Below are 26,298 nucleotides of genomic sequence, written 5' to 3'. Positions count from 1 at the left end.
TGTAGTACCGATAACAGTAGTCGAATTAGTGGATTTGTACCTGGCGCCCGCATACCCTTAGTTATCATGTGAATGTGCTCGCGTAGAAACAAACGTGGACAACCCTGCTATAAGGCATTGGTTCTCAACCTTTGGCAGAAGGTGGCCTTATAAATTCATTTTCTATATAACGTCGGCCTGGTCCCAACAGATACAATTCAGTTTTTCTTTTAAGTTCATACATTTTACTGTAACTATAAATAATTAAGTATGGCACAATCTTCTGTGTGTTGGTATTTTCCCCCTCTTTTTTCTTATCCTACCTTAATACCAAAAGTACGTGAAGTCCTTTCATGTTGTGCGTATAGGCACTTGGAGCCATGAGATACAGGGAGCGGGAAAGGTACGGGAATGGAGTTGATCATTCTTTTATTCACATTACCCTTTAATCTGTACGGCTATTACTTTTTAAAAAGTCACAAGACTCAGGTTTTGAAGCAAGCACAATGCAATGTGAACTTGTGAAGAGTAGTATTCACTTGGATTCTTCAGTATAAGGAACTGGATACAAACTGCCTTAATCTTCAATATAAATGAACATTTTTTGTTTACGCTTCCCAACTAATGGGTCACTGACATCTGCAACACAGACATTATTTTGTTCAGTTCTGAGAACACAGGATGTGCCACCCATTGTTCTAATGGGCTTTTAAACAACTTTTATGATTGTCATAAACAGCGGAATTCCATTATCCTAATGTTGGAATAATCCTATAAAATAAGCAGCTTCGTAATGACATTTGCTAAAGAGATGTTATCCAGTTCAATTTTAGAATTCACAGATCAAGATGACTTAGGTCTGTGCTTTGACACAGTCATGAAAATTATTCTCCTAAGAACATTTCCACTAAAAATATTTATTTGTGAAAAATGCTTAGAAAAGTAACACGACAAATTCCAGGAAAAATATCTCCTGCCCAGTATAACTGATGTCAGGGCCCAGCAGTTGAGAAACATTGTTATAAGGCGTTAAAGGGGTTATGACATACGAAGTAAAGAAATTATTTTTGAAAAAGCATTTGTCAGCAAAAAAATATGTTAATTACTATTCAAGATAGCCTATAATTTACTTAACTTGTCCATTACTGATGACACTGACCACATGCAATTCCTCTATTAACAAAATAAATAGTTAAAATCCTTTGCCTCATATTAAGATAAAAGGTTTACCTGATCAACAGTTTTACAGCAGTTAACTAGTACACCAACAGGTTGGGTGTCACGAAGACTCTCCTTGAGTTCTGTTAATTCTGGATCAGTGGCAAATTCCAGTCGTTTCTCGACAGGTTCAACATGCAGGTTATGTGAAGATGTTGGCAAAACAGTCAGCTGGTCGTCAACCACCAAACATCGCTTGCAAGAAGCTAATGACAAAAGGAATCTATGGAGGGGGGGCAAAGAAAAAAATAATTCAAAATATCTCGATGAAGATGATAAACTTGAGAACTTCACAACATTCATACATATACATATATATCTTCATTATAGACTGTTACAGATTTCAGCATTCAGTCTGCTAAACCTCTGTGAATTTACTAAATGCTGCCACAAACCTCTATTTGTAACCAGCTCTATGGGATCATTTAATTTTATATTTCTTATCTTTAAATCATTAGAAACAGAGTCTAACCATCACTGTCTTGGTCTCCCTCTACTACTCTTACTCTCCATGACCAAGTCCATTATTCTCCTAGATAACTTATCCTCCTCCATTCACCTCACATGACCTCACCACCGAAGCCGGTTTATGCATACAGTTTCATCAATCGGGTTCATTCCTAACTTAGCATTTATCTCCTCGTTTCAAATATCCTCCTGCCATTGTTCCAACCTGTTTGCACCAGGGATTGTTCTCCCTACTTTCATCTCTGTTACTTCTAACTTATGAATAAGATGTCCTGACTCCGCCCAGATTTCACTCCCGTAAAGCAAGGTTGTTCTGTTAACAGACCGGCGTGAAGGTAGTTTCGCCCAAGAGTTGACTTCCTTCTTACAGAATAATGTTGATCGCAACTGCGAACTCACTGCATTAGCTTTACTGCACCTTGATTCAATTTCACTTACTATATTACTATTCTGGGAGAATACACATCCTAAATACTTTAAATGATCTACCTGTTCCAGTTTTGTATTCTCAACCTGACATCCAATTCTCTTAGGATTCTAACCTACTGACACCACTTTAGTCTTCGGAAGGCTAATTTTCATACCATACTCATTGCACCTATTTTCAAGTTTTAAGATATTAGACTGCAGGCTTTTGGCACAATCTACCATGAAGACCAAGTTGTTGGCATAGGCCAAACTGCTTATTACATTTCCACCTAACTGAATCACTCCCTGCCACTTTTATACCTTTCAGTAGAATGATCTATGTAAACTATGAACAATAAAGTTGAGAGATTACAGCCTAGTCTAACCCCTAAAAATACCTTGAACCAAGAACTCATAACAACATTAATTATCAACGCAGCCCAACTGTCAATACAAATGCCTTTGATTGTTGTTAATAATCTTCTCGTAACCCATAGTCCACCAGTATGGTGAACATCCTTTCCCTCAGTACTGTGCCATATGCCTTCTCTAGAGCTACAAAACATAAACATAACTGTATCTTGGAGCATTTTTCAATAACCTGGTGCATACCAAAAATCTGATCCTGACAGTCCCTCTGTGGTCTGAAATCACACTGGTCTTCATCCAACTTACTCTCCCCCACTATTCGCATCCTCCCTTCCAAAATGTCAGTAAACACTTTGCCTGGTATACTAATCAATGAAATACCTCAATAGTTGTTGCAATCCTTCCTATTTCCTTGCTTATAGATAGGTGCAATTACTGCTCTCATCCAATTAGAAGGTACCTTACTAACATTCCATGCTAATCATAATACTCTATGAAGCTACTTTATACTGAACCCATGACCTTTTCAATACCTATTTATTTCACCATCTTTCAGGTCTAATTTTATCTATTCCTGCTGCTTTATGGTAATGGAGTTTATTTACCATTCTTTCCACTTTCTCAAGCATAATTTCAGCAATACCATGAGACGTCATGAGAAAAATTTCCTTTTACGTTGAGAGGATTTTCAAAATATTCCATCCACCTGTTACAACCTGTTTGCACCAGGAATTAGTAATACTTGTCGACTGGTGTTCTGTTAACACAATTTGAAAATGAAAGAGAATGTGTTTTCGTAATAAATGTGTAAATAACGTGACCAACAAAAGTAGTTAACTCATTAGAAACAAAGGCTTAAATAAACGATCGCTTAATTTAATGTTAAGTACTGAAATTAAGTAAGTGGATGACTGAATTCTGATGATAGTTTATTCGGTAAAACCATGTTTGGATGTTTCTGCAGGGGGCAAGTAAAGACAATGTGTTAAACAAGAACACATACTATTGAATACACCAATCAGAACTATCCAACAGGGATATGTTTTTCTGACATGCCTGCACTTTACGTCATGTATATGCAGGTACAGTGAAAGATATAAGCTATCTACCATTTCTAAAGATGAGAGTAATATAAGGTGTGAAAAAGATGCGAGAACAAATACGAAAACTTTTCCATTCCGATTTATTAAATAACAACAGTGTATTAAAAGATGTGTTAAACACCAGGCAACACATTTAAAAACATTTGCACTGGGGTCCATAAAAGTTTCAGTGCATTAATTGCTGATCACACACTTTCTAAAACAACTGTCAGCTGAAGCTGGGTTATTAATCATTGTTTTGTGATCACACTCTTCGACCATGAATTATTTGGAGGATAAACTTGGCCATGTGCGAGAGGATTACAATGATCGTTGTCTCGAATGCAACAATAATTCAATCGACTTGAGTCGAAACTCAAAGATACAAGTTACAACAAACACACCACCGTTGAAAGGAGCGGATGCCTGTCCACTTCCTGGATTTTAATTTTGTCTTCGTTAGTAGTGATATCACAATTTCTTCCGTATCCATAACTGAGCTACACAATATGACTACGCGAGTCAACTTCACACAATTATTTTCCTTACCTGTACGTAGACTATCACGCAACAAATATTCCTTACTCTTCACTATATTACTCAACACAGACTAAACTTCTAACTTCTGAATGGAATGTGAAACAAGCACAAACAGACTTTCTGGGTTATTCCACAATATTATTGAAAACAGGACAGCAAAAGTGAACTTTCCTGACGCTAATGGATTGCTTCGCGAAGGTGTAATTTACCCTGTAAAGTTCAGTACTTCATGGCCATTTCTCGTTTCTGCACAACTTTCTCCAACCTGCTTCTGGTGGCGAGGGCTCTAATCAGTGTTGGAAATCACATTCCTTTCCCAGGGGATGACAAAGAACATTTTCAGGGACAGGAAACACGTGATCGTACTCAGCAGTCATAGTGAAAACTTGTGACTCGATAAGTGAAGTATTTTTATATAATGGTAACATCCCCTCCTGTGTTACTACTGTCTATGACCCACTCATTTTGGACATACCTGGTTCACCAGTTCTCCCAGCCTTCTCTTCTCGGCATCAGCTGCTGAACTGGCGAGCTTCAACTCGCTCAGGGCTGCCGGTTACGTCACATCGCAACGTCACATCTGCCAATCTACATCTTGTGATATTTCCAGTACCTTCCACACGCCAACTTTCTCTCCTATATAAGCTTGCATTTTCTGTCCGACTCATCAGTCTGGCATTCGACTGTGCTGGTGTGTGGAGGCTCACCCTTGTTTTCTTCGCAGCGTGCTGGTCACATTGGTTTTAACAGAAAATTTTTCTACTAAAGCTAAAAATGTTAGCCAAATTTTAATATCCTTTCGGCTGCCCTTCGGGCCTTCTTGGAATTTTTGCCCGGCCATTTTAAATCTTTCTATTCTTTCGCATGCGCCATGGCAAACAGTGTTCAAATATGAAGATTTTGAGTGGCTGAAAATGCAGTGACTGACTCTGTGGAACGTTCTATCCTTCCTTGGTGTTTTCTCGCTTAGTTTTGTTCTCTTTTCTTTTCCTTTGGCAGTTGAGTTGTGCATCCCCTTTTTGCTTTTCCTCATCCCTATCCTTTTCCCATTTGGGTTCGCTTTTTCTTAGTATTAATTTTCTACTTTGGTGTCATGTGTATTTGATTTTGTATTATACCAGTAACACTGGTCCAAGATAAAGTCCTCGCACTTCGAACTTGAATTCCGCATTGCGCGCAGGCTCAACAGAGAGCGATAGTATGCTGTTCGTATGTGACATGGAGCGAGTGACATCACAGCTACCCCTCCTTGTGGCTGAGAAATTGCATCAGCCAAAGAACATTCAAAATGTTCTACGCTTAATAACTTTTTTCAGAAGAATAATTTGATTATGGGAAGATTATCATCGTGTTGCCTGATTTTTTATCTCCAATTCTACCAAGTTTGATGTGAATCCATGTAAATCCAGGGAGATATTCAATGCAATGCAATTGCGTTTTGTCTTCAAGATTTGAGTATGTAAGGAGAACCATTCCTCAAGGCAGAACACAGTGTTTTCTGTACCATGGTCAAACCTGGTCGGTCGTATCGTGGAGATCGAAATGTCACGCTAAGTGATAGTCATATTTCGTCGAGTTCCGGACTTTAACTCCATAGTGTCGAGTGCAGACTTATAAAATTTTCTTCAACTTGTGAAGTGATAGAATTCTGCTCCAACTTAGAGCGATATAAATTGTGCTTCGTCAAACTCTAATATTTCTCAATTGATTGGCTATTCTGAATGAATGTCCAAGTGCTCATGATTCAAAGTTAACGTTGTGAACAGTGATAGGATTTTGAACAGTATTTACTCCTTACTAAGTGATTGAATATTTTGAGAATTCTCATTGATATAACTGTGCAGTGAAACTTGGAATTTCTCGAGTGGCAAACATTAACAAGGGCTTGAGTACAGAATTAACTTATACTTCGTGACTACATCACCTGACTTAGATGATTCTCAAAAACTGTGTAAATATTCTTGTAGATGATAGACTGTAGACTGTATATTTGAACTGTGCATTTTCAACTCTGCGAACATTTGAACTAAGGACGGTTGATATGGTCAATTTCATTTTATTTTTTCATTAACATGCGCGAACAAGATTGACTTCACGAGTGAAAGATTCTTATTTAATTTCAATCCAAGTGATTACATTGCGCTGTGCTAAGACTTAGAAACATTTTGTGTGGAATAACTTCAGATTATGCCAAGTATCACAAACTTTAAGTGGCTATTTATTAGGTTGATTTTATTAACATTCGATGGCACAAGTTTCAAGTGGCTATTTATTTTATGAGTTTGATTTCATTAACATTCAACTCAGCTTGTTTAATTTCCAAGTGTTAAAATTAATGTGCGTGTTCGATTTTATTGACATTCGGCAGCATAGAATTTATTTCAAGTGATTAATGATAGAACACGGGATAGATTTCAGTGACATTCTACAGTGCGATACTTCAATTATACAGTTCTTATATGTTACAAACCTTGTTAAAACCATTACTATATATTTTTCTCGTCTGTGCAGAAGTCGCTTTCCGCATTAACAGGTCCAAGGCTTATCTGTGTGCGTTTATCATTTACGTGACCTGTTTCGACACCCTTACTTCTACACCGCATAGATCTTCTAGACATCGTATGGATGTTCTAGAAATTCTAGGTCTTCAAGAAATTCCATCGAGGGAGGAATAATAGTTCCATGGTGCAGAGAGGAGCAGCCGGAGTTCAAGGACATCACCAACCCTAGGACGAGGAAAGAACACTTCCCAGTATTTCTTCTGTACAAAGGTGATATGAAATTTGAACATTTGTTAATAAATTCAGTCTCTTTTGAATTGAACTTTATTTCGATAAACCCCTCTCCCTCTGTAAGAACTCCAGTTCAGTACCGTACATGCCCTGCATTGAACCTTATGCTCTGCTAGCCCTAGTACGGCATTTTCTGTTACAGTATTCATCCTCTGAAAATCAATGTTGAAAGCAAATTTGGTGGCTCTAAAATAAAAGAAAACTTAATTAGTTCTGTATTGACTTTACTCTTTTTTTGCGTGTTTTTTCAAACTTACTTTTTTTTTTGGTTCTTACTTCTTTGTAAAAGTGACTTGGCAATACTACAATACACTTATTTAAAAACTTGACAAATATTCTCATTTGTTTTGTACCTACCACGGTCCTCGGACTTTCTTTCGCAAGCTTCCCTTACCATATTTGTTAAGACTACGATCCTTTATGATTATATTTATTACAGCATCGCAACAAGATTTAATATGACGTGAAGTGGTACTTCGAACTTACGGCATGCTAAGCGAGGAATCATCTTAATGTGGAAATCCCTAACGAGATTTCACTGTACTTTTTCGTGTCTGGTTATATTTTGGAAAGACTATTCCCATGTAAATTTATAGTGAAAAGGTTATCATTACTTAACTAGCGCTTGAAATATATTTTCATGATTCATGCAAGGTTAAGTTAGGTTAGATAATGCAATCTAATTAAGAAAACTGAAGTGTTTGCCACAGAAGCCACTGGAGTAATACTGCTCCAATGTTTCAGAATGAAACTGAACATACGTGTTCACGTCGTCTCAGAATTAGAAGATAACTAATGAGTAAGCCGTTGTATGGAAATCTGCGAAAATAAAAGTTTTAAACAAACTGATTGCTGTTTCATACCGATTTCACCGTGTGTGAGAGTTTTTCCCAACTTTTACAAAAATTGGAATTCACAACAATCCGCTGTAGCAAGTTAATTTTTTGCCATCATGAATTCTTGCTGTAACACACTTCTACTGTAAGTACTTCAGATATGGTACTATATCTCAACCCACTGCCTTTAGTATATTCCAAGAAATCTTATCATTTACAGCTGCATTTCTTGTTTCCAACTTTTGTAGCTACTTTTAGACCTTGCTTTTTAAAAATGTTAGCAGTTTTTGTATAAGTTCTCACTCATGTAATTGAGGATTATGTATTTGTTGTTTTCATGTTTGGTTTTACTGGTGGGTTTTTTTTCTTTCTGGAAGTTTAAAAGCATATTCAGAACAAATAACACACTACAAAGACACATCAGTAAATGCAACCTAAACAAAAAAACACCTTTTCTTCAAATCAGTAGTTTATGAACTCAAATGGTATGAACCAAACTACATTGCCACATACACATATCAAACAAGACAACTTCCACACCAGATACAAAAAACACAAAAAGATACTGTTAGATACAATTGGCATTCAGCCTTCCTATAACAAGTATATGACAGCTTCTGCCTTTTGACAGACATCAACACAGACCTTAAAATTTTACACATCGAAAACAAAGCAAACATTAACCCTATTGGCGCAGTGAGCTTTCTCGCCATAACCTCTCGCGCTGATAGATCGGCGCACTGAGCGCGAATGGAAAGCTTTTTGTACTTCAAAAACAGCTCTGGCTTTAGATCCGTTACCTCCAATTGAAGCACACCAGCTGGACTGATTTCACGTCACTGGCCTCAACAATGACTTGCCAAAACAAACGTGTCTGTAGGGGAAGGTGGAGTGGGGAGGACAACTCTGTTCAGTGGAGAGAGAGAAGTCTATTTGTCTTCATATGTATTAGAAAATTAATGCATGATAATGATTTTTGGAAGCAGTTAATACCAGCAATGAATTAAGAGTTCTTTGCATGGCTTTATTTTTAGCGATAAAGTAATAGCCTACAAAACGGTTGTGAGTGGAAAACTGCTGTCATACAGACAATCCACATTCGAGATGTACTTTGTGCCAGAGTATCCTCCAGTGGGATTGATTAAGAGCTAATAAAAATGAGTGTGGAATGCTGTTTTATCAATATTTGAATTAATTTACTAGCATGAAGAAGGGGGGAATTTTCCAAATGCGTGTGATCGTTGAGGTTGGTTTGGTTGGCTTTTGTTGCAATGTGCATTTCTACTGCCTCCTGTTTAACCCTTTCGCACTCAGCACGCTGATCTATCGGCGTGAGAGGTTATGGCAAGAAAGCTCACAGTGCCGATACATCAGCTCTGTCCTATATAGGGATTCTGGTCATTTGCGTGACTGTTAAATGTAACAGTTGATCGGAACAGTAACTTAAAGCGTTGAATTGGCATTGTACAATACAGATATATCCACCAGCATTATAAATTATTTTTATTTTCAACAAATGAAGTCTGTTGACTGTGAATGTTTATGTTGTGGTTATTCGAAGTTGTTATTGCGTGGATCTGTTTTGGTTGGCTTATAAATACAACAATGCGATCTTGCTATCAGTATAGTTAAGAGTTTATTTCGTTTCTTTGTTATATTGTGTGTTCGCTGTACTTCACGAACTATAATTTTACTCCTTCTCATTACTCCATTGTTGCAGGTGCTTGCATCATCTTTTTATCATAATGGCTAGGTCATATTCGAGGCCGAATGAGGCCGATACCCTTGAATTTTCAGATGATGTAGACAGTAATAATGACCCTCTTTTGCCGAAAGTGATCCCCGTTATGTGGGAAGTGACACAGTCACAGCTGCTCACCGTGCATCGGACCGCGAGGATCTGACATCGATGACAGTTACGTGTACAGTGAATAACTTTGTACCATGCATCATGAGTGAATTGCAGCACACACATCATATTGATATCAAATTATTCAGAATTAAATGTTCTTTCTTTCAAGTGTAAGAGTAAAGCAGAAAGATGCAATAATGTCTGATTTTCCTTTCATTGAAAACCATAATTTATTTTAAAAAATTTATTTTCAAAGTTTAATAATTGTTTTTGGCTTTACTAATAATAATAATAATAATAATAATAATAATAATAATAATAATAATAATAATAATAATAATAATAGTCCAAGGTATATTCATTTCTGAAATGCTCATAGTTTCCTGTATTAGTGTGATTTATTTTATTTTAGTATGTGTTAAACTGTTTACGAGTTGATTTTTTGTAATTTGGTTGGAAAATCGCAGAAATTTGAGCTTCTTTGAGCGAATCCCTACATATAGGCTGAGTGCGAAAGGGTTAAGCATCGATAATGGACTTTTATATTCATATAATCATCACACTTGTTCATATAACCAAGTTTACACAAAGTAAATAAATATATGTAAGGTTAAAGTAATTTAATAGAATCTGAGGATGTTCTTGTAGAATAAAACATCGATCATAAGGGCATATGTTCATATGAAGTTTTAATGCTGTTTTGGGGTGTACCATCCAAGCTCCGATTACTTCCCATAACAAGATAGAAGATCTGAATAATTGAATAACTCCACCTTTACAATACTGTACATTTTTTTGGACGTGTTTTGTTTTGTAAAGGTGGAGTTACTCAATTATTAAGACCTTATATCTTGTTGAGGATGACAATACAGATTAATTATGAAATTTACTTCTTGTGGTACTTCCCATATGTTTGGGAACTTTCTGTATATAAAAATTAAATATATAAGGGCAAACTGTTACATTAATAGAAAATTTTCTATAAATGGAAAGTATTAAAAGTGACAGTGGTAAGAATAAGACTCCAACCTCTCATTGAATCTTCCGACCACGTCTTGATGAGCTTCAGTTCGATAACGTTCATGTACATCCATGGTCATGGTATACAACTGGCGTAGAGATGTCACAGATCGCAAAAGAATGACTATGAGGCCCCCTCCTTCCACTGTCTCGATAGTCCTTGCCAACAAGTTGGGTGTTAAAGCTTCAAAATCCTATTAAAAAACACAAAAACATGCAGTTTATACCATACTAATCAGACATTTCAATTACCACTACCACTATTTTAACAATATATTTTGAACTATAAATCAAGTCAAGAAACAAGGAGTAGAATATTGTAACATAAGTACAAACCAATAGAAAATGCTTTATACCTGTAAAATGCACATTCCATATGTATTCCCTAAAATCTTGTGGGTTTCTGAATAATAACAATAGCGTATGTTTGTTGATGCAACAAACAATTCAAATGGGTCATCTTCATTGACATTCAGCTTTCCTGATTTGATTTTTTTCTGAAGATTCTTCATTCTCTTTTTCCGGTGACTAAAAAATAGAAGAAGAAATTTTACGAGACTTAGTCTGATTTCAAACAATAACTGGATTTCACATTAAAGAATGAGAGACAGAAGAAAGGAATAATGGGGTTAAGCTAAGTTAGTTTATTTTCAGGACTATAGTGTATGTTCATTGCCAAGAATTTCCTATTTTATATGTACTCAGAAGCAAACATATCACAGTCAATAGACAAATCAGTTTATACTAGTCCATTCCAAGATTTTTACACTTAAAGAACTGGGGAATAAACCTTGATGGGCCTATTGGGCAGTATGATATTACTGTAAGTATTAGATTTATTTATTTGTATCAGAAGAAATACATCATGTATGAATTATTACCAGTAGTTAAGAATGAGAACAATGATTAGATAACTGGTAAAAAACACAGTAGAGGTACATTCAAAGTAACAATTAAGTCATATCATATCCGATCAGAATTGATGATGATGCTTGTTGTTTAAAGGGGCCTAACATCTAGGTCATCGGCCCCTAATGGTACGATATGAAATGACAAATTAAAAGACCAAAAAACATCCCCTGACCACAATTCAAAACGTGAGGACGAAGAATGAATGAATGGATGGATATGAATTTAAAAATGATCAGTGGAACCGACCCACAGTGCCTCATACGCACAGAAGCTGGCGTAGAAAAATAATATTACTGACCAAGAGACTGCTCCTAGAGCACAATACTGAATCGATTATACTTCTAGTCGAAAAGGGTCCAAAATCCAAGTTAGTGGACCCTCACAATGGTACTTATCGCTAGGAAAGTAGAAACATGGTGTCATGTTGCAGTACTAATCAAGAGTGGCGTAGACTCACGGTATTCCACGCATGATGGTACTACTCACAGGTAATGAAATTCACACATGTATTAGAGACCTACATTGTTTTGCACATTGCGGTGCCACTTACAGGCAATGCAAACCTATGGTGTTCATCACAAAAGGGTACTAATCACAGGGACTCATACTATCCCGTGGTGTTCCTCATATAGTGGGTACTAATCATAGGCAAGCCAGAACCATGGGTTCCCTCATCCCATGGTGTCGCTCATATAGTGCTATTACTTGCAGGTACTGTAAAAGCCGTTGTGATCTCGGTTGCTACTAATCACAAACCTATTTGGTACACAACATAGTGGAACTACGCGCAAGTAAAAGTGACCCATGGTGTTCCCTGCGTGGTGGTACTAATCACAAGTAGTTTCATGGTTCTAAATTGATCATCCCTTGGTCACCCCTTATGATAGGCAGGGGATACCGTGGATGAATTCTTCGCCTGCGTCCCCCACCCACAGCGGGTTTTGTGTTTGGTCCGCGAGAGGTATTTTATTTCCCTCAAGTGCGCCGGCAAGCCACTTAGGAGCCCCCTATCTGCCACCTGGGAGTATCACCTCTCCCCCTGCTACGCCAGCGTAGTAGGTTCGTGGCAGACCAGAATTTGGTGAGATCTCGACCGTTTGGCGTGGCCTTCACTAAATCTTGCATAGTGCAAACGAGAGGGCAAGAGTTGCAATGAAGGAGGTGCGCCATGGTTTGTTCTTCCCTGCAGGCACAGAGGGTTGACTTATCAAATAGACTCCGCTTCTTCATATTGATCTTAGATCGACCGGCCTCAGAACGCAGCCTGTTCAGACTCTCCCTTGTAGACCACTACTCTTCATAACTGGCTGGAAGAGTTTCAGATGGATCCATCCATCCACTGAGATGAAGGTTTCTGGATCCCCAGGAAGTTAGTCTTGATGCCTGGGGTGACTCCAAAAGGCAGTCAGTAGAATGTAGAAAACTACTCCATCATGTAAAGGATGTGTTTGGGAAACGTCTACTTTAGATTTTTCATGTTTGGCAGCTACTTCACGTCTAATATCTGGGGCGGGGGGCAATGCCAGCCAAGCAATATACCTTATCACAAGGTGTAGATCTTAGGCACAACCAGTTATAAGCCAGCAAGTTTCATTTAAAGCAATATTTACCTGTTTGGCGTGACATGATCTATACCAAACAGGGCATGCAGATTCTGCTGCAGAGTAGCTCAGAGCTAAAGCAGTAGTTCTCAATTGTTTGAGTATGCATTCTCTAGTTGGTACCACATAACTTGCGAAGAATGGAATTTTGCGTAGATACTTTGCGTTTCGTGTTAACACAATGTTGTTTATACGTGAGTGCACGATCCAGAGTTACCCCTAGATATTTAGGTGTTGAGCAATGATCCAAGAGAGCGCCCTTCCAGAAAATCTTCAGTTTTCTTCTTGCCTGCATATTCTTTAAGTGAAAAGCGCAAACTTGCGTCTTTGAGGTGTTAGGCTTTAGATGGTTTTCTCTGTAGTATAGACTCAGTTCATCTAAGGCTTCCGTTAGTCTCCATTCAACACTCTCAAACTGATCACCCTGGGTGACAATAGCTCGACCATCTGAATAAATGAAGCTTTTTGCTCCTTGGGGTAGGCCATACTTAAGGTTCTTCCAATGACTATGTCGCCCTTGGAAATCTACAAAGAATCTTCGATTTTCAAAAAGACATCGAAGAGGGCATATAAGTCTTTCGTAAGACCCCAACTAGAGTATAGATCCAGTGTATAGGACCCTCACTAGGTTTCTTTGATTCAAGAACTGGAAAAAATCCAAAGAAAAGCAGCTGGATTTGTTCTGGGTGATTTCCGAAAGAAAAAAAAAGTAGCATTACAAATATGTTGCAAAATTTAGGCTTGGAAGACTTGGGAGAAAGGAGATAAGCTGCTCGACTAAGTGGTATTTTTGCTAAAATAATTGTTTATTGTTCATCCACTTATTCAATAAATTAAAGTTACAAGAAATTTTAGGATTTTATCCTTATTATATTAGATGAAATGGGACTTGTTGGAGGCATCATCAGCCATTGTATCTCCTCAAGATTAAATCAGGCACCTGATTTAAAGTTAACTTATAAGATACTAAGGTTATACATCTATACACTTTAAATTGGATAAGCGGTCATTATAGAAGAACTGAAATGTAAAATTATGGTAATGCATTGAATTAACAAAATTATAGCAATAGCTATGATTAAAAATTGATTGTATCAAATGTAGATATGATATAGGCTTTTGGGCGTACGCCGTGTCAAGAAAATAAGGTGAAATTCTGTACGTTTTGCAGAGAACTATGCTCTGCGTCATCAGAAGGAAATCTCGACTGTCCTCGAGAAAGGCTTCTAAAACAATGAGCGAGCTTTGAATTTACAAGTTACCCAATAGAAGTGGAAATGGTATGTTCATTTGTCACCAGATGGCTCCTCGGACACGGTACATCGCTGGCGTTCGAAGCAGAGGCTGACGGAACCATCAGAATCATTCTGAGAGGGTCACATAACATAACAGGCGTACGCACATATGAAGGTATGACACTGTCACAAGTCTGGAATGAAACATCTGGCGATGAGGAATGTACGAATTCTGAAAAACACCGAAACGAAATAACAATAGTGAAGGGACAGGGAAGGGAACTACCTATGTAAATCCTTAATGGCCGGCAACCAGGTATTACTTAACTGAAAGCCAGTGTCCCTGTTGAAATTGTTAGGGTTTCTACATATTTCCACAGCTTCCCGTATAATCCTGGACCTGTAGTGTCTTATGTGAGTAAGAGCTCAAGCATGTTGGAACATGACATCATGACCCGACGATAGAGCGGGCTCAGCTCTTGCTGATTTGTCTGGCTGGTTGAGATGAATATTACGTTCATGTTCCTTGATGGGAGTACCAATGGACCGGCATGTTAGGCCAATGTATACCTTGCCACAAGTACAGGGAAGTATACATCAGGATGTAAATAATAATGTTATTTGTTTTACATCCCACTAACTACTCTTTTACAGTTTTCGGAGATGCCGAGGTGCCGGAATTTAGTCCTGCAGGAGTTCTTTTACGTGCCAGTAAATCTACCGACATGAGGCTGACGTATTTGAGCCAGGATCGAACCTGCCAAGTTGGGGTCAGAAGGCCAGTGCCTTAACCGTCTGAGCCACTCAGCCCAGCCCCAGCATGTAAAAGTGGGGACAATTTGTCCTTGGTTTTACCCAGACTGTGAGCAATTTTAGTGACGGTGCCAAACACTGTTTTTATGTTGTGTTTGCAGAGGACCTTGGCAATTCGATCTGTGGTATTATGAATGTAAGGCAGGTAGGCAGTTCCCTTCACTTCTTCCTTCTGTGAGCTTTGCTCGGTCATTTCTCTGGAATGCAGGGCTCTATGAATCTGCAAATCGCTGTAACCATTACCCTTGAATGTGACTTTGAGTGTGTCCATCTCCACCTGGATGTTTGAAGGCTCACAAATTTGCCTCACTCACTTGGCGAGTGTTGTGAGAATGCCTTGTTTATGTGCTGGATGGTGGTGAGAATCTGCATGAAGATAGCAATTTGTGTGGGTAGGCTTACGATAAACGGTATGTCCCAAGGAGCCGTCTGGTTTCTTTCTTACTAGAACATCTAAGAAAGGAAGGCATCCGTCTGACTCCATTTCCATAGTGAATTTAATTGAAGGATTTAGGTGATTTAGAAACAGATGAAGTTTCTCAAGACCTTCTGTCCAGACCACAAATGTATCATCAACAAATCTCAACCATATCATAGGTTTGACGGGCGCCGAAGCAACAGCCCCCTCCTCAAAATGCTCCATAAAGAAATTAGCCAATACGGGCGAAAGCGGACTTCCCATAGCCACTCTGTCCGTATGTTCGTAAAAAATCAAATGTACTTAATATATTGACATATGGTGGCAATATTACATAATGTTAAAAGCTGTTACACTTTTTCAGTATGATTATAAGAAAACACATTCCAACCAAGATATCAGTTGGCAATATTATTAAAATCTTACATAAATAATAACATTAAAATTATAAAATCATCTGGTTAGAGAGGTGAACAATTTGTTTGACTTGCTTGTATATGTATATGGTTGAAACATTAGCATTTGACGTAATCCTTGGAGAAGTGTTCAAGAATTAAATTTTAAACTCAACGTAATTAAAGTTGTCATGAACTGAACTGGGCCATCTCCCATCATTGTAGTGTTGATAGAGGTGCAATTAGCGTAGCTTGTTGATGTTGGAATGTGCTGATACAAGCAAACCAGTCAAAAGGGAACAATAAAACTTTTGATAGATGATGTAGGTAGGCGTAATGCCGAGTGTGTGTTGAAAGTCTGTAATTAAAGAAATTTTATTTATTAAGAATTATTATATGAAAGGATGGAACTGACTAGTGGAGTTGATCAAAAAGTATTAAAACTTACCCCCTAGTTACAAGTAACAAATCTCATGTCTGTTCCGTATTGAAGATAACAATAAGTAAAATACTTTCAAGAATAAAATTTACTGTATCCACCTATTCAATACAATTCACAGTTTATAATGATTAAATTCTTCATGAATTACATACACTTTTTAGGTACATGTTTCACCCTTTTTGGGCATCTTCAGCCTATTGACTATCATAAGGTCAAGTCCGAGGCCTTGTTTGAATAAAACATTTGAACTTAATACTTTACAAAATGATCCTATTAAAAAAAATTGTAAAAAAGTTTTTCTTTAGATGCCGTATACATGGGTTTAAAATGTGTACATTGAATAAAACCAAAAAATGTGACATGAATACAATAAAAATTATCTACATTTAATTAAAATTGTCCAAAGCAAAAATTGGATCTTCATCAATTATTGTATGAATCATTACGTTAATAAAGTTTATAAAAAGTATGTTCATCCAAAGGGGCTTTTTAATCACCTATGCCATGCGTTTGGCAGCAACAAAACCGGAACTGTGGTATGTTATCAATCATGCAAAGCCTGAATATCCCATGTGGAAAGAAGCGAGGTTGGATGATACTGTTTTTTTACAGAATTTAGTATAATTATAGTATCAAATATCCTTCATAAGCAGCTGCTCCTCTAACAAAAGCTTCTTAGAATTTTTATGCTATTCTTATCACACTACTGTTCTTGTTAATTCATTGTTCTACCTTCGAATGGTTTATGAATATTGTCTGTAACTGAATAAAAAGAAAGAGAAATTTAGAATGACGAATGTTAGAGCCCGCGTTGATAATTATAAAGATAATAGTATAATACACACAGAAACGAAGTTCCTCCATTCTTGTCTACAAAAAAACAAAAATGGATAAAATAAGGAATGTGGATATCCAACAACAGCTTGGATTGGAAAGAAGCTTGCTGGAGACTCTAGAAGTGAAGAGATTGAAATGGTATGGTCACATGAAAAGAATGAACCCTCACAGGACTCCTCGAACATACTCTGACCACAATGTTCCTGGGAAGAGACCACGAGGAAGACCTTGTGATGTTTGGGAAAAACAGATAATGACGGACATTCAAATTAGAGATGTGAACTGGTGTTGCATATATGAGCAGCATATGTGGATGGATAGAACAAACTGGAGGAGGCTCGTACACAACCGCACCTGGCTTGCTGGAGCGAAGAAATGATGATGATGATGATGATATAATACCCCATAATTGTGGTCAAACTTACTCATCCAGTCTGATGTTAGTTGGATCCACCTGTTCCGGTTGCATCTGATCGACTAACCTTTCTACTTCTAGTGAAGTAATGATGCAGTAATGGAGGGGTGTAGCGTAGAGGGGAAAGAGCAGTGGGTTGTACTTTGAGCTCCTGTGTTATTGCTACAGAGGTGTTACATTTTTTTGGACCAAACCTATAATAAAGACAATAATCTTAACATCATTGACAACAAAAAACCGTTATATGAGATAACTCCAAGGTTGATCCATACTGTAAATCAGAATAAGTTCCCTACTATTTTTCAATCACAGCACTCAAATGTTCCATTTAGCACGCCTAATGTTAGGCCTACCCTTACCAATTTGGTGTCTTTAAAAGTAGGAAAGATCACAATATGATGTTAAAGTTGGATTTCAAGAGGACAAATTGGGGCAAATATTCACTTATAGGAAAGGGAGTTAGGGATTGGAATAACTTACCAAAGGAGAAGTTCAATAAATTTCCAATTTTTCTTGCAATCATTTAAGAAAAGGCTAGGAAAACAACAGATAGGTAATTTGCCACCTGAGCGACTGCCCTAAATGCAGATCTTTAGTGACTGATTGATACAGTGTTATAATGTCTTCATTTTGCATTTTTTAAAATTATATATGCTCCAAGTGAGTCTGTATGCTCTATGTAGTTTAGAGACCCTTTCTTTGGTTGCTTCACGACTGAGTCCTGAAGGCTGGATGACTTCTCCCAGGTTATTTGAATTTTGACACTTGGGATATTTTGACATATTGGGTTTTCATTGGTGGTCTATACAGGTACCGAAGAGATCCTTTCATGTAGTGAGTTTTCTGATATGAGATCTGGGGTCCTGTTCTGGATGCAATTTCATGGAGTTTTTCAATGGATGCAATCACTTCCTGTCTGTTAATGGACAATATTGGACAACACTGCTAAGTCATCAGCGAAGGCCAAACACTGCAAATTAATTTTGTTTTCACGTAATCTGCCAAGAGTATTCCTTTTACTACTTCTTCCCAAGTCCTAATCACTTTTTCCAAAACAAGATTAAACAATAAAGAGGACAACCTCTCCCCTTGTTGGACTCCTGTTTTAACATCAAATGATTCTGACAATTCCCCTAAACATTAAATCTTGGAAGTGGTGCCTGTTAGTGTCTGCATGATTAATTATCTTGTTTTCCTGTCTACTTTGAATTCTTCAAGTACACGGAAAAGTGTTGATTTATCTATAGAATCGTATGCATTTTTGAAGTTCACAAAAGTAATCACTAGAGACGAGAATTATAGGCACTAAAAACAGTTAAAATAGGCAGGCATATAGGCTCTTAAATGAGCAAAAATAGGCATGTAAATAGGCACTAACGTGAAAAATAGGTAACAGGATAGGCATGAAAAAATACTTATAATTCAATAACACGCTCTTTTACTATAAAATGAATTTACAACAAGCAACATTTCAATGTTTTCGGGTAACAATCTTGTTCTGCTGTCGGGCAGAATGTTCTGTACTGAGAGAAAGCTCTCAACATCACAGGTAGTGATTGGACAAAACTTCAATGAAGCCACTTCATCTGGTTTTAGTTGAACTGCTTCATCTACATCATCTCCTAGCACCCTGGCTACTTTTACCGTCTTTTCTATCATGGATTCTGCTGCAGGATTCTTATGGAACTTTTTACTGACAGCAGCTACCTTCTGAGAAGTTCGGTAGGCATTCCTCCTGACTTCTTCCACAACCCTAAATGACTCCACCGAGGGAATGCCACTCGTCTCCTACTCGGTGATTGCTCCCGGCAGCTTGTTGAAGTCTGAAGATGCTCCAGTTTATGCAAGGGGGGATATTAGCTCCCACCATTGTAGTGCACAGGTCTATAGAAAATTGTTGTTGGTCGCTGTACACAGTGGACTGGTAGAACAGCTGCGATGACAACCCTTTCTGTACTCGTGTCAAATGCATCGTAGTATATCTATGTTAATCTATATGATATTTCTTCACATTTGATCTGAAAAATAATAAAATTGACTTAAATGACAATGTTCTTATATTCCTACAGCTGGGCTAATTGGCAATAATGCTTAGTATAAACATAATAATGGCGTATGGCCTCCGGAGAGGCCTGGTGCGGGTCTTTTTCTCGTAGACGGCCTATTAGGCGACCTGCATGTCTGTGAACATGAGGGCCATACCTAGGATGATTTCTAATGCTGAAAACGCCAGACATACCCAGCCCCAGATCCACTGGAATTAACCAATTAAGGTTAAAATCCCCGATCCGACCGGGAATCGAACCCGGGATCCTGTGAACCTAAGGCCAGTACGCTGACCATTCAGCCAACGAGTCGGACAGTATAAACATGCATTTGTTTCATTAAAAATAGAGAACGACTATTAGAGGTGATGTTTCTAGAACTAAAAACTTTAAAATAGGAACAAGAGAATTCGTAATTTACATGGAAATATGTCCTCCAAAATGTTCAGTTATAATCTGACAGTTTTCTCTCGGGTTCGCAGGGTGAAAGTCATAAAAATGACGCGAAACGATACCTGAGTAGCGTAGAGGAGAGATCCCTACTATATGGTTGCCAGGGACTCACCAAGCTGCCTCTAGCAGTATTCTTACTTATATAGAAGAATTAAAATGGAGGCACTATAAATCTGAGATTTGTGAACACTTTATATGTTGCTATTCGCCTGCTTTGGTCACCCGGGTCAGCTGTCATGAAGACTATTTTATGTTACCTGCAATAGATCCTGCATCATGTGTGCCCACAAAGATGCCACCCTCACTGAAAATTAGAAAACCGCGTGATTTGAAATTACATAAAATCAGCTTCATGGTCCGTATCGCACTTCAATAGATTCGCAATTAAGTATTTAATTTATTTTCCACCTAGTCGATACAATGATTGCTTAAGGCAATTTTTAATGGTCAAAAGTGGTACATGTTTCGTATATTATCAACATCTTCAGCCACATAACACTGTTTAGATGAAAAATATATAAAATTGACAAAGTAATGCTTTAGAGGAAGTGTCCTTAAAATTAACATAAGATTGACAAGATTAAAACAAACAAATAACTCAAGAGAAAATATATAAATTATTTCTACAATAGAAAGCAGTCGTCAAGGAAACACTTGTACAATATTCCATAGAGAAATTGTCCTAATAAATATTCTTTTCTTAATAATTCATGAAAAAAGATCAATTTGTAAATTAAAAATTATACAATTTATAAGTAATTATCGAAACGAAGAAATCCTGATATCACAGTGCGGCTCTTATTATTAATGTAGATGAAAATATAACTAATTCCTAGTTGTCAAATCTTATTAAGCCTGCTTTCCTTTGGAACAGTAACTCCTGTCATTCTTTCACAGTTTTGCGCCGGGTGTAATATTGATGATGCAATCTTCCTTGCTCTTGCACCTGAAGAGGTGGAGGAGCGGGGGATATAGGTGTGTCAAGAACTTCCTTGCTGTCACCTATAGCTTCAACTGAGGAGGAACAAGTTGTAGGGCTATCTGTAGGTGGAGAAATTCCAATTCTTTTTTCGTGATCCTTCTCAAGCATTTTCAAATATACTAGAATTTGATAATATAATGGATTCTTATATTCTACAGCCTCATTAAGGTTATCATTTTTCTTTACAAGTTGGTCTAGATGAATGTACAGGTCTTCATATGTGTTCATTAAGCTGCCCTTTTTTAACTTTTTTATGATGGTCAGGTCTTGTTCTATGTTGGTAAATTTATGACCTGTGGCAGTCATGTGTGATCCCATTGCTGAGAATCTTCTATGTTTTTCAGCATTCACATGTTCCAAATATCTAACTTTAAAATTGCGGCCAGATTGTCCTATGTATGTATTCTTACATTCAAAGCATGTGAGTTTATATATTCCAGAATCAAAAAATTTATCTTTTTCCGAGAGATTTATTGTATCATGGTTGAAAATACTATGTTTCATGTTGTTATTGGTGGAAAATGCAATTTTGAAATTTTTTCTCTTAAATAAATTTGTTATTACATGAATGTTTGGATTATTATATGTGAACTTGATATATTTTTCAGTTTTACTAGGTTCGACTGCTAATTTAGATTGTTGCTTCTCCGAAAATTTATTAATTATTTTATCAATCATGTTATTGTTGAAACCATTCAAGAGGGCTTGTTGTCGGATAAACAACAGTTCTTTATTCCTTTCAGATTTGGATAAAGGAATACTAAACGCTCTGTTAACGTAACTATAATATGCTGATCTTTTCTGTGCCTCAGGGTGTAACGAGTTGTAAAACACCTATCAAAAACTCAGTGGATTTTTGCAATCAAGTTAAAGATTTTAAACTTGGATCATCTCACACGACATGTTCGTTTGACATAACCAACATGTATACAAACATTCCAATAGAAGACACTATCAGAATCATTAAGAAGAATTTAACGAAGAACAAATTAGTAAGCATACCAGAAATTGAAGATTTTATTAATGTTTTAAAATTCGTGTTAAATCAAAATTATTTTACGTTTAATAATAAAATTTACCGACAAAAAGGACTCTCAATGGGAGCCCCAGCATCAGGAATATTGGCTAATATATACTTAGACTATTTGGAACACACGAAAATTATTAATCAAATAGAGGGTTTGGATTTTTGGACACGTTATGTGGACGATGTTTACGCTATAATAGATAACAGACTCACCGATAGCAATAAAGTTTTAAATATATTGAATAATTTGGATTCCAATATAAAATTCACTTTAGAAGAAGAAGTTGAAAAATCACTGAATTTTCTGGACATAGTCACAACAAGAGAAGAAAAAGGATTTTCTTTCAAAATACACAGAAAATCCACTTTCACACTGACCACTATCAAGAACAACTCGTTACACCCTGAGGCACAGAAAAGATCAGCATATTATAGTTACGTTAACAGAGCGTTTAGTATTCCTTTATCCAAATCTGAAAGGAATAAAGAACTGTTGTTTATCCGACAACAAGCCCTCTTGAATGGTTTCAACAATAACATGATTGATAAAATAATTAATAAATTTTCGGAGAAGCAACAATCTAAATTAGCAGTCGAACCTAGTAAAACTGAAAAATATATCAAGTTCACATATAATAATCCAAACATTCATGTAATAACAAATTTATTTAAGAGAAAAAATTTCAAAATTGCATTTTCCACCAATAACAACATGAAACATAGTATTTTCAACCATGATACAATAAATCTCTCGGAAAAAGATAAATTTTTTGATTCTGGAATATATAAACTCACATGCTTTGAATGTAAGAATACATACATAGGACAATCTGGCCGCAATTTTAAAGTTAGATATTTGGAACATGTGAATGCTGAAAAACATAGAAGATTCTCAGCAATGGGATCACACATGACTGCCACAGGTCATAAATTTACCAACATAGAACAAGACCTGACCATCATAAAAAAGTTAAAAAAGGGCAGCTTAATGAACACATATGAAGACCTGTACATTCATCTAGACCAACTTGTAAAGAAAAATGATAACCTTAATGAGGCTGTAGAATATAAGAATCCATTATATTATCAAATTCTAGTATATTTGAAAATGCTTGAGAAGGATCACGAAAAAAGAATTGGAATTTCTCCACCTACAGATAGCCCTACAACTTGTTCCTCCTCAGTTGAAGCTATAGGTGACAGCAAGGAAGTACTTGACACACCTATATCCCCCGCTCCTCCACCTCCTCAGGTGCAAGAGCAAGGAAGATTGCATCATCAATATTACACCCGGCGCAAAACTGTGAAAGAATGACAGGAGTTACTGTTCCAAAGGAAAGCAGGCTTAATAAGATTTGACAACTAGGAATTAGTTATATTTTCATCTACATTAATAATAAGAGCCGCACTGTGATATCAGGATTTCTTCGTTTCGATAATTACTTATAAATTGTATAATTTTTAATTTACAAATTGACCTTTTTTCATGAATTATTAAGAAAAGAATATTTATTAGGACAATTTCTCTATGGAATATTGTACAAGTGTTTCCTTGACGACTGCTTTCTATTGTAGAAATAATTTATATATTTTCTCTTGAGTTATTTGTTTGTTTTAATCTTGTCAATCTTATGTTAATTTTAAGGACACTTCCTCTAAAGCATTACTTTGTCAATTTTATATATTTTTCATCTAAACAGTGTTATGTGGCTGAAGATGTTGATAATATACGAAACATGTACCACTTTTGACCATTAAAAATTGCCTTAAGCAATCATTGTATCGACTAGGTGGAAAATAAATTAAATACTTAATTGCGAATGATTTGAAATTGTTGTGGCATACGCCCATAAACTTACTTTTTGTCACAATTTAGCAAAATCTAGATGGGATGCTAGAGCTTACGCACCCCAGATTTTCTTTGCATCCCCCGCCCCAAGCACAACGGGTACAAACCGGACCTCACCAATCCAGACCAACGGTCTTTCCACTGGCCAGGTCTTGTAAAGATAGTCTTTGTAGCCTTGTTAAACACGCTGTGACACCGTCCAACCCATGCCATCTTGTATGTCTAGCTTCTGTAATATTGCCCTAGCTGCACCACATTCGGTCTTCAATGTATGTTTCGCGAAGGCATAGCGGAAGCGTAATAGAGTTCACTAGAACCTACACATAGCGCTGGTGAAAGTTACTTACAATTTTTAAAAATTACAATTCAGTTGTAATCCGCTTCTGTGGTGTAGTAGTAAGCGTGATTAGCCGCCACCAACGTAGGTCCGGGTTCTATTCCCGGCTCTGCCACGAAATTTGAAAAGTGGCACGAGGGCTGGAATGGGGTCCACTAAGACTTGGAATGTCAACTGAGTAGAGGTGGGTGCGATTCCCACATCACCGGCCGAGTTAGCCGTGCGGTTAGGGGCGCGCAGCTGTGAGCTTGCATCCGGGAGATACTGGGTTCGAATCCCACTGTCGGCAGCCATGAAGATGGTTTTCCATGGTTTCCCATTTTCACACCAGGCAAATGTTGGGGCTTGCCTTAATTAAGGCCACGGTCGCTTCCTTCCAACTCCTAGACCTTTCCTATCCCATCGTCGCCATAAGAACTATCTGTGTCGGTGCGACGTAAAGCCGCTAGCAAAAAATAAAATTCCCACCTCAGCCATCCTCGAAGTGGTTTTCTGTGGTTTCCCACTTCTTCTCAGGGAAATGCCGAGATGGTACCTAACTTAAAGAAGCGGCCACTTCCTTCCCTCTTATTTGCCTGTCCCTTCCAAACTTCCCATGCCTTCACGAGGCCCCTGTTCAGCATAGAACGTGAGGCTGTCTGGGAAAGGTATTAGTCCTCCTCCCCGGTTGTATTCCCCAACCCAAAGTATCACGCTCCAGGACACTGCCCTTGATACGGTAGAGGTGGAATCCTTCGCTGAGTCCGAGGGAAAAACCTACCCTGGAGGGTAAACAGATTAAGAAAGAACGAAAGAAAGAAAGATAGAAATAAAATATTTCAGTTGTAAATCTGTATTTTCGCAGGAATTGAATCAGAGTTCAAATTACCGATTTTTAATTTTCATCCACTCTGTGACAAGAGACAATCGGTGTTCTATCTCCTCGTTCAGTAATAAAATGATTATCTACATTTTAGTAATATAAATTATTGAAAGTTCACGGCTAATACAGCATTGCAACAAAATAACTTTCCACAATACGTAAATTAATTGGCCTATAAATGCTACAATGAAATGCGATCATAGTTCAGTCACAAAAAGGCAAAAGGAACAAACGAACTTACCAAGCTTGTCAGAAGACTTCCTTTCCATATGTAGTGAAATTGGGATCCCCTGTGATCCACCGCTTCAGCCAGTACGACTTCGACGATTTTTCTTTGCAATTACATTTTTTACGTCACGCTGACACAGATAGGTCTATGGGGACGATGGGATGGGAAAGGCCTAGGAGTGGGAAGGAAGTGGCAGTGGCCTTAATTAAGGTACTGTCCCAGCATTTGCCTGGTGTGAAAATGGGAAACCACGGAAAACCATCTTGAGGGCTGCTGACAGTGGGGCTCGAGCCCACTATCTCCCGGATGCAAGTTCACAGCTGCGCGCTCCTAAGCGCACATCCAACTCGCCCGATGATTTTTCTTCGGGCATTGCCACATAAACCCTTCTTCTTCACAGTAAATCATAACACTTTCTGAAGACAAAGCGTACACGTAGAACAGTTCACATCGAGAAGGAGGTATACGACGTTGATTGGTTCTCGCATATGTCTTGGAATGTTGGAGGGGTTGAAGGCTTCGAGGTCAAATTGTTCCTTGTTTCTCCTGACGGACATTTCCCAAGAACTATTTCTGGTGACTTCCAAGAATTCCCATTTTTGTTCGTGGGGTAAACAGATCTTGAGAAATGGGAATATAATACAGTCGAACACATCGGTTACCATACAATGCAGTGGTAGAAAACTGGCTTCTTTAAAATAGATTAAAAGGCATCAAATAGGCAATTATACTCCAAATAGGCACAAACCCCTGAAATAGGCATTTATAGGCACAATAAATCCAACTAAATCTAGCTTAAAGGAACCTGAAATGGATTTATATCTCAAAAGCCTACGTTTCTGAACACAGGAATAAAATAGGCAAATAGGAAAATTCCCGTCT

The 26,298-nt window shown here is 37.5% G+C and overlaps 1 protein-coding gene across 2 annotated transcripts in view; it reads right to left on the bottom strand.

Moving 5' to 3' along the window:
• Nucleotides 1-26,298, bottom strand: part of l(1)G0020 (RNA cytidine acetyltransferase l(1)G0020) — a 248,047-nt gene that overhangs the window by 190,626 nt on the left and 31,123 nt on the right. Inside the window, exons 3-6 of one of the 2 annotated variants that reach the window (XM_067143334.2) lie at nt 17,643-17,826; nt 10,921-11,092; nt 10,574-10,758; nt 1,210-1,420 (exon numbers count right to left, since the gene is read on the bottom strand). In XM_067143334.2, the coding sequence (XP_066999435.2) occupies nt 1,210-1,420; nt 10,574-10,758; nt 10,921-11,092; nt 17,643-17,686 (612 nt within the window). In that variant the 5' untranslated portion in view covers nt 17,687-17,826. The remainder of the gene's footprint in view (nt 1-1,209; nt 1,421-10,573; nt 10,759-10,920; nt 11,093-17,642; nt 17,827-26,298) is intronic. The other variant, XM_067143333.2, reaches the window with a different exon arrangement.

The sequence above is a fragment of the Anabrus simplex genome, chromosome 3 (genome assembly GCF_040414725.1).
Source record: "Anabrus simplex isolate iqAnaSimp1 chromosome 3, ASM4041472v1, whole genome shotgun sequence".
NCBI lineage: Eukaryota > Metazoa > Arthropoda > Insecta > Orthoptera > Tettigoniidae > Anabrus > Anabrus simplex.
The sequence above is the reverse complement of the archived record's forward strand: the minus strand, read 5'-3'. Positions and strand labels throughout refer to the sequence as shown.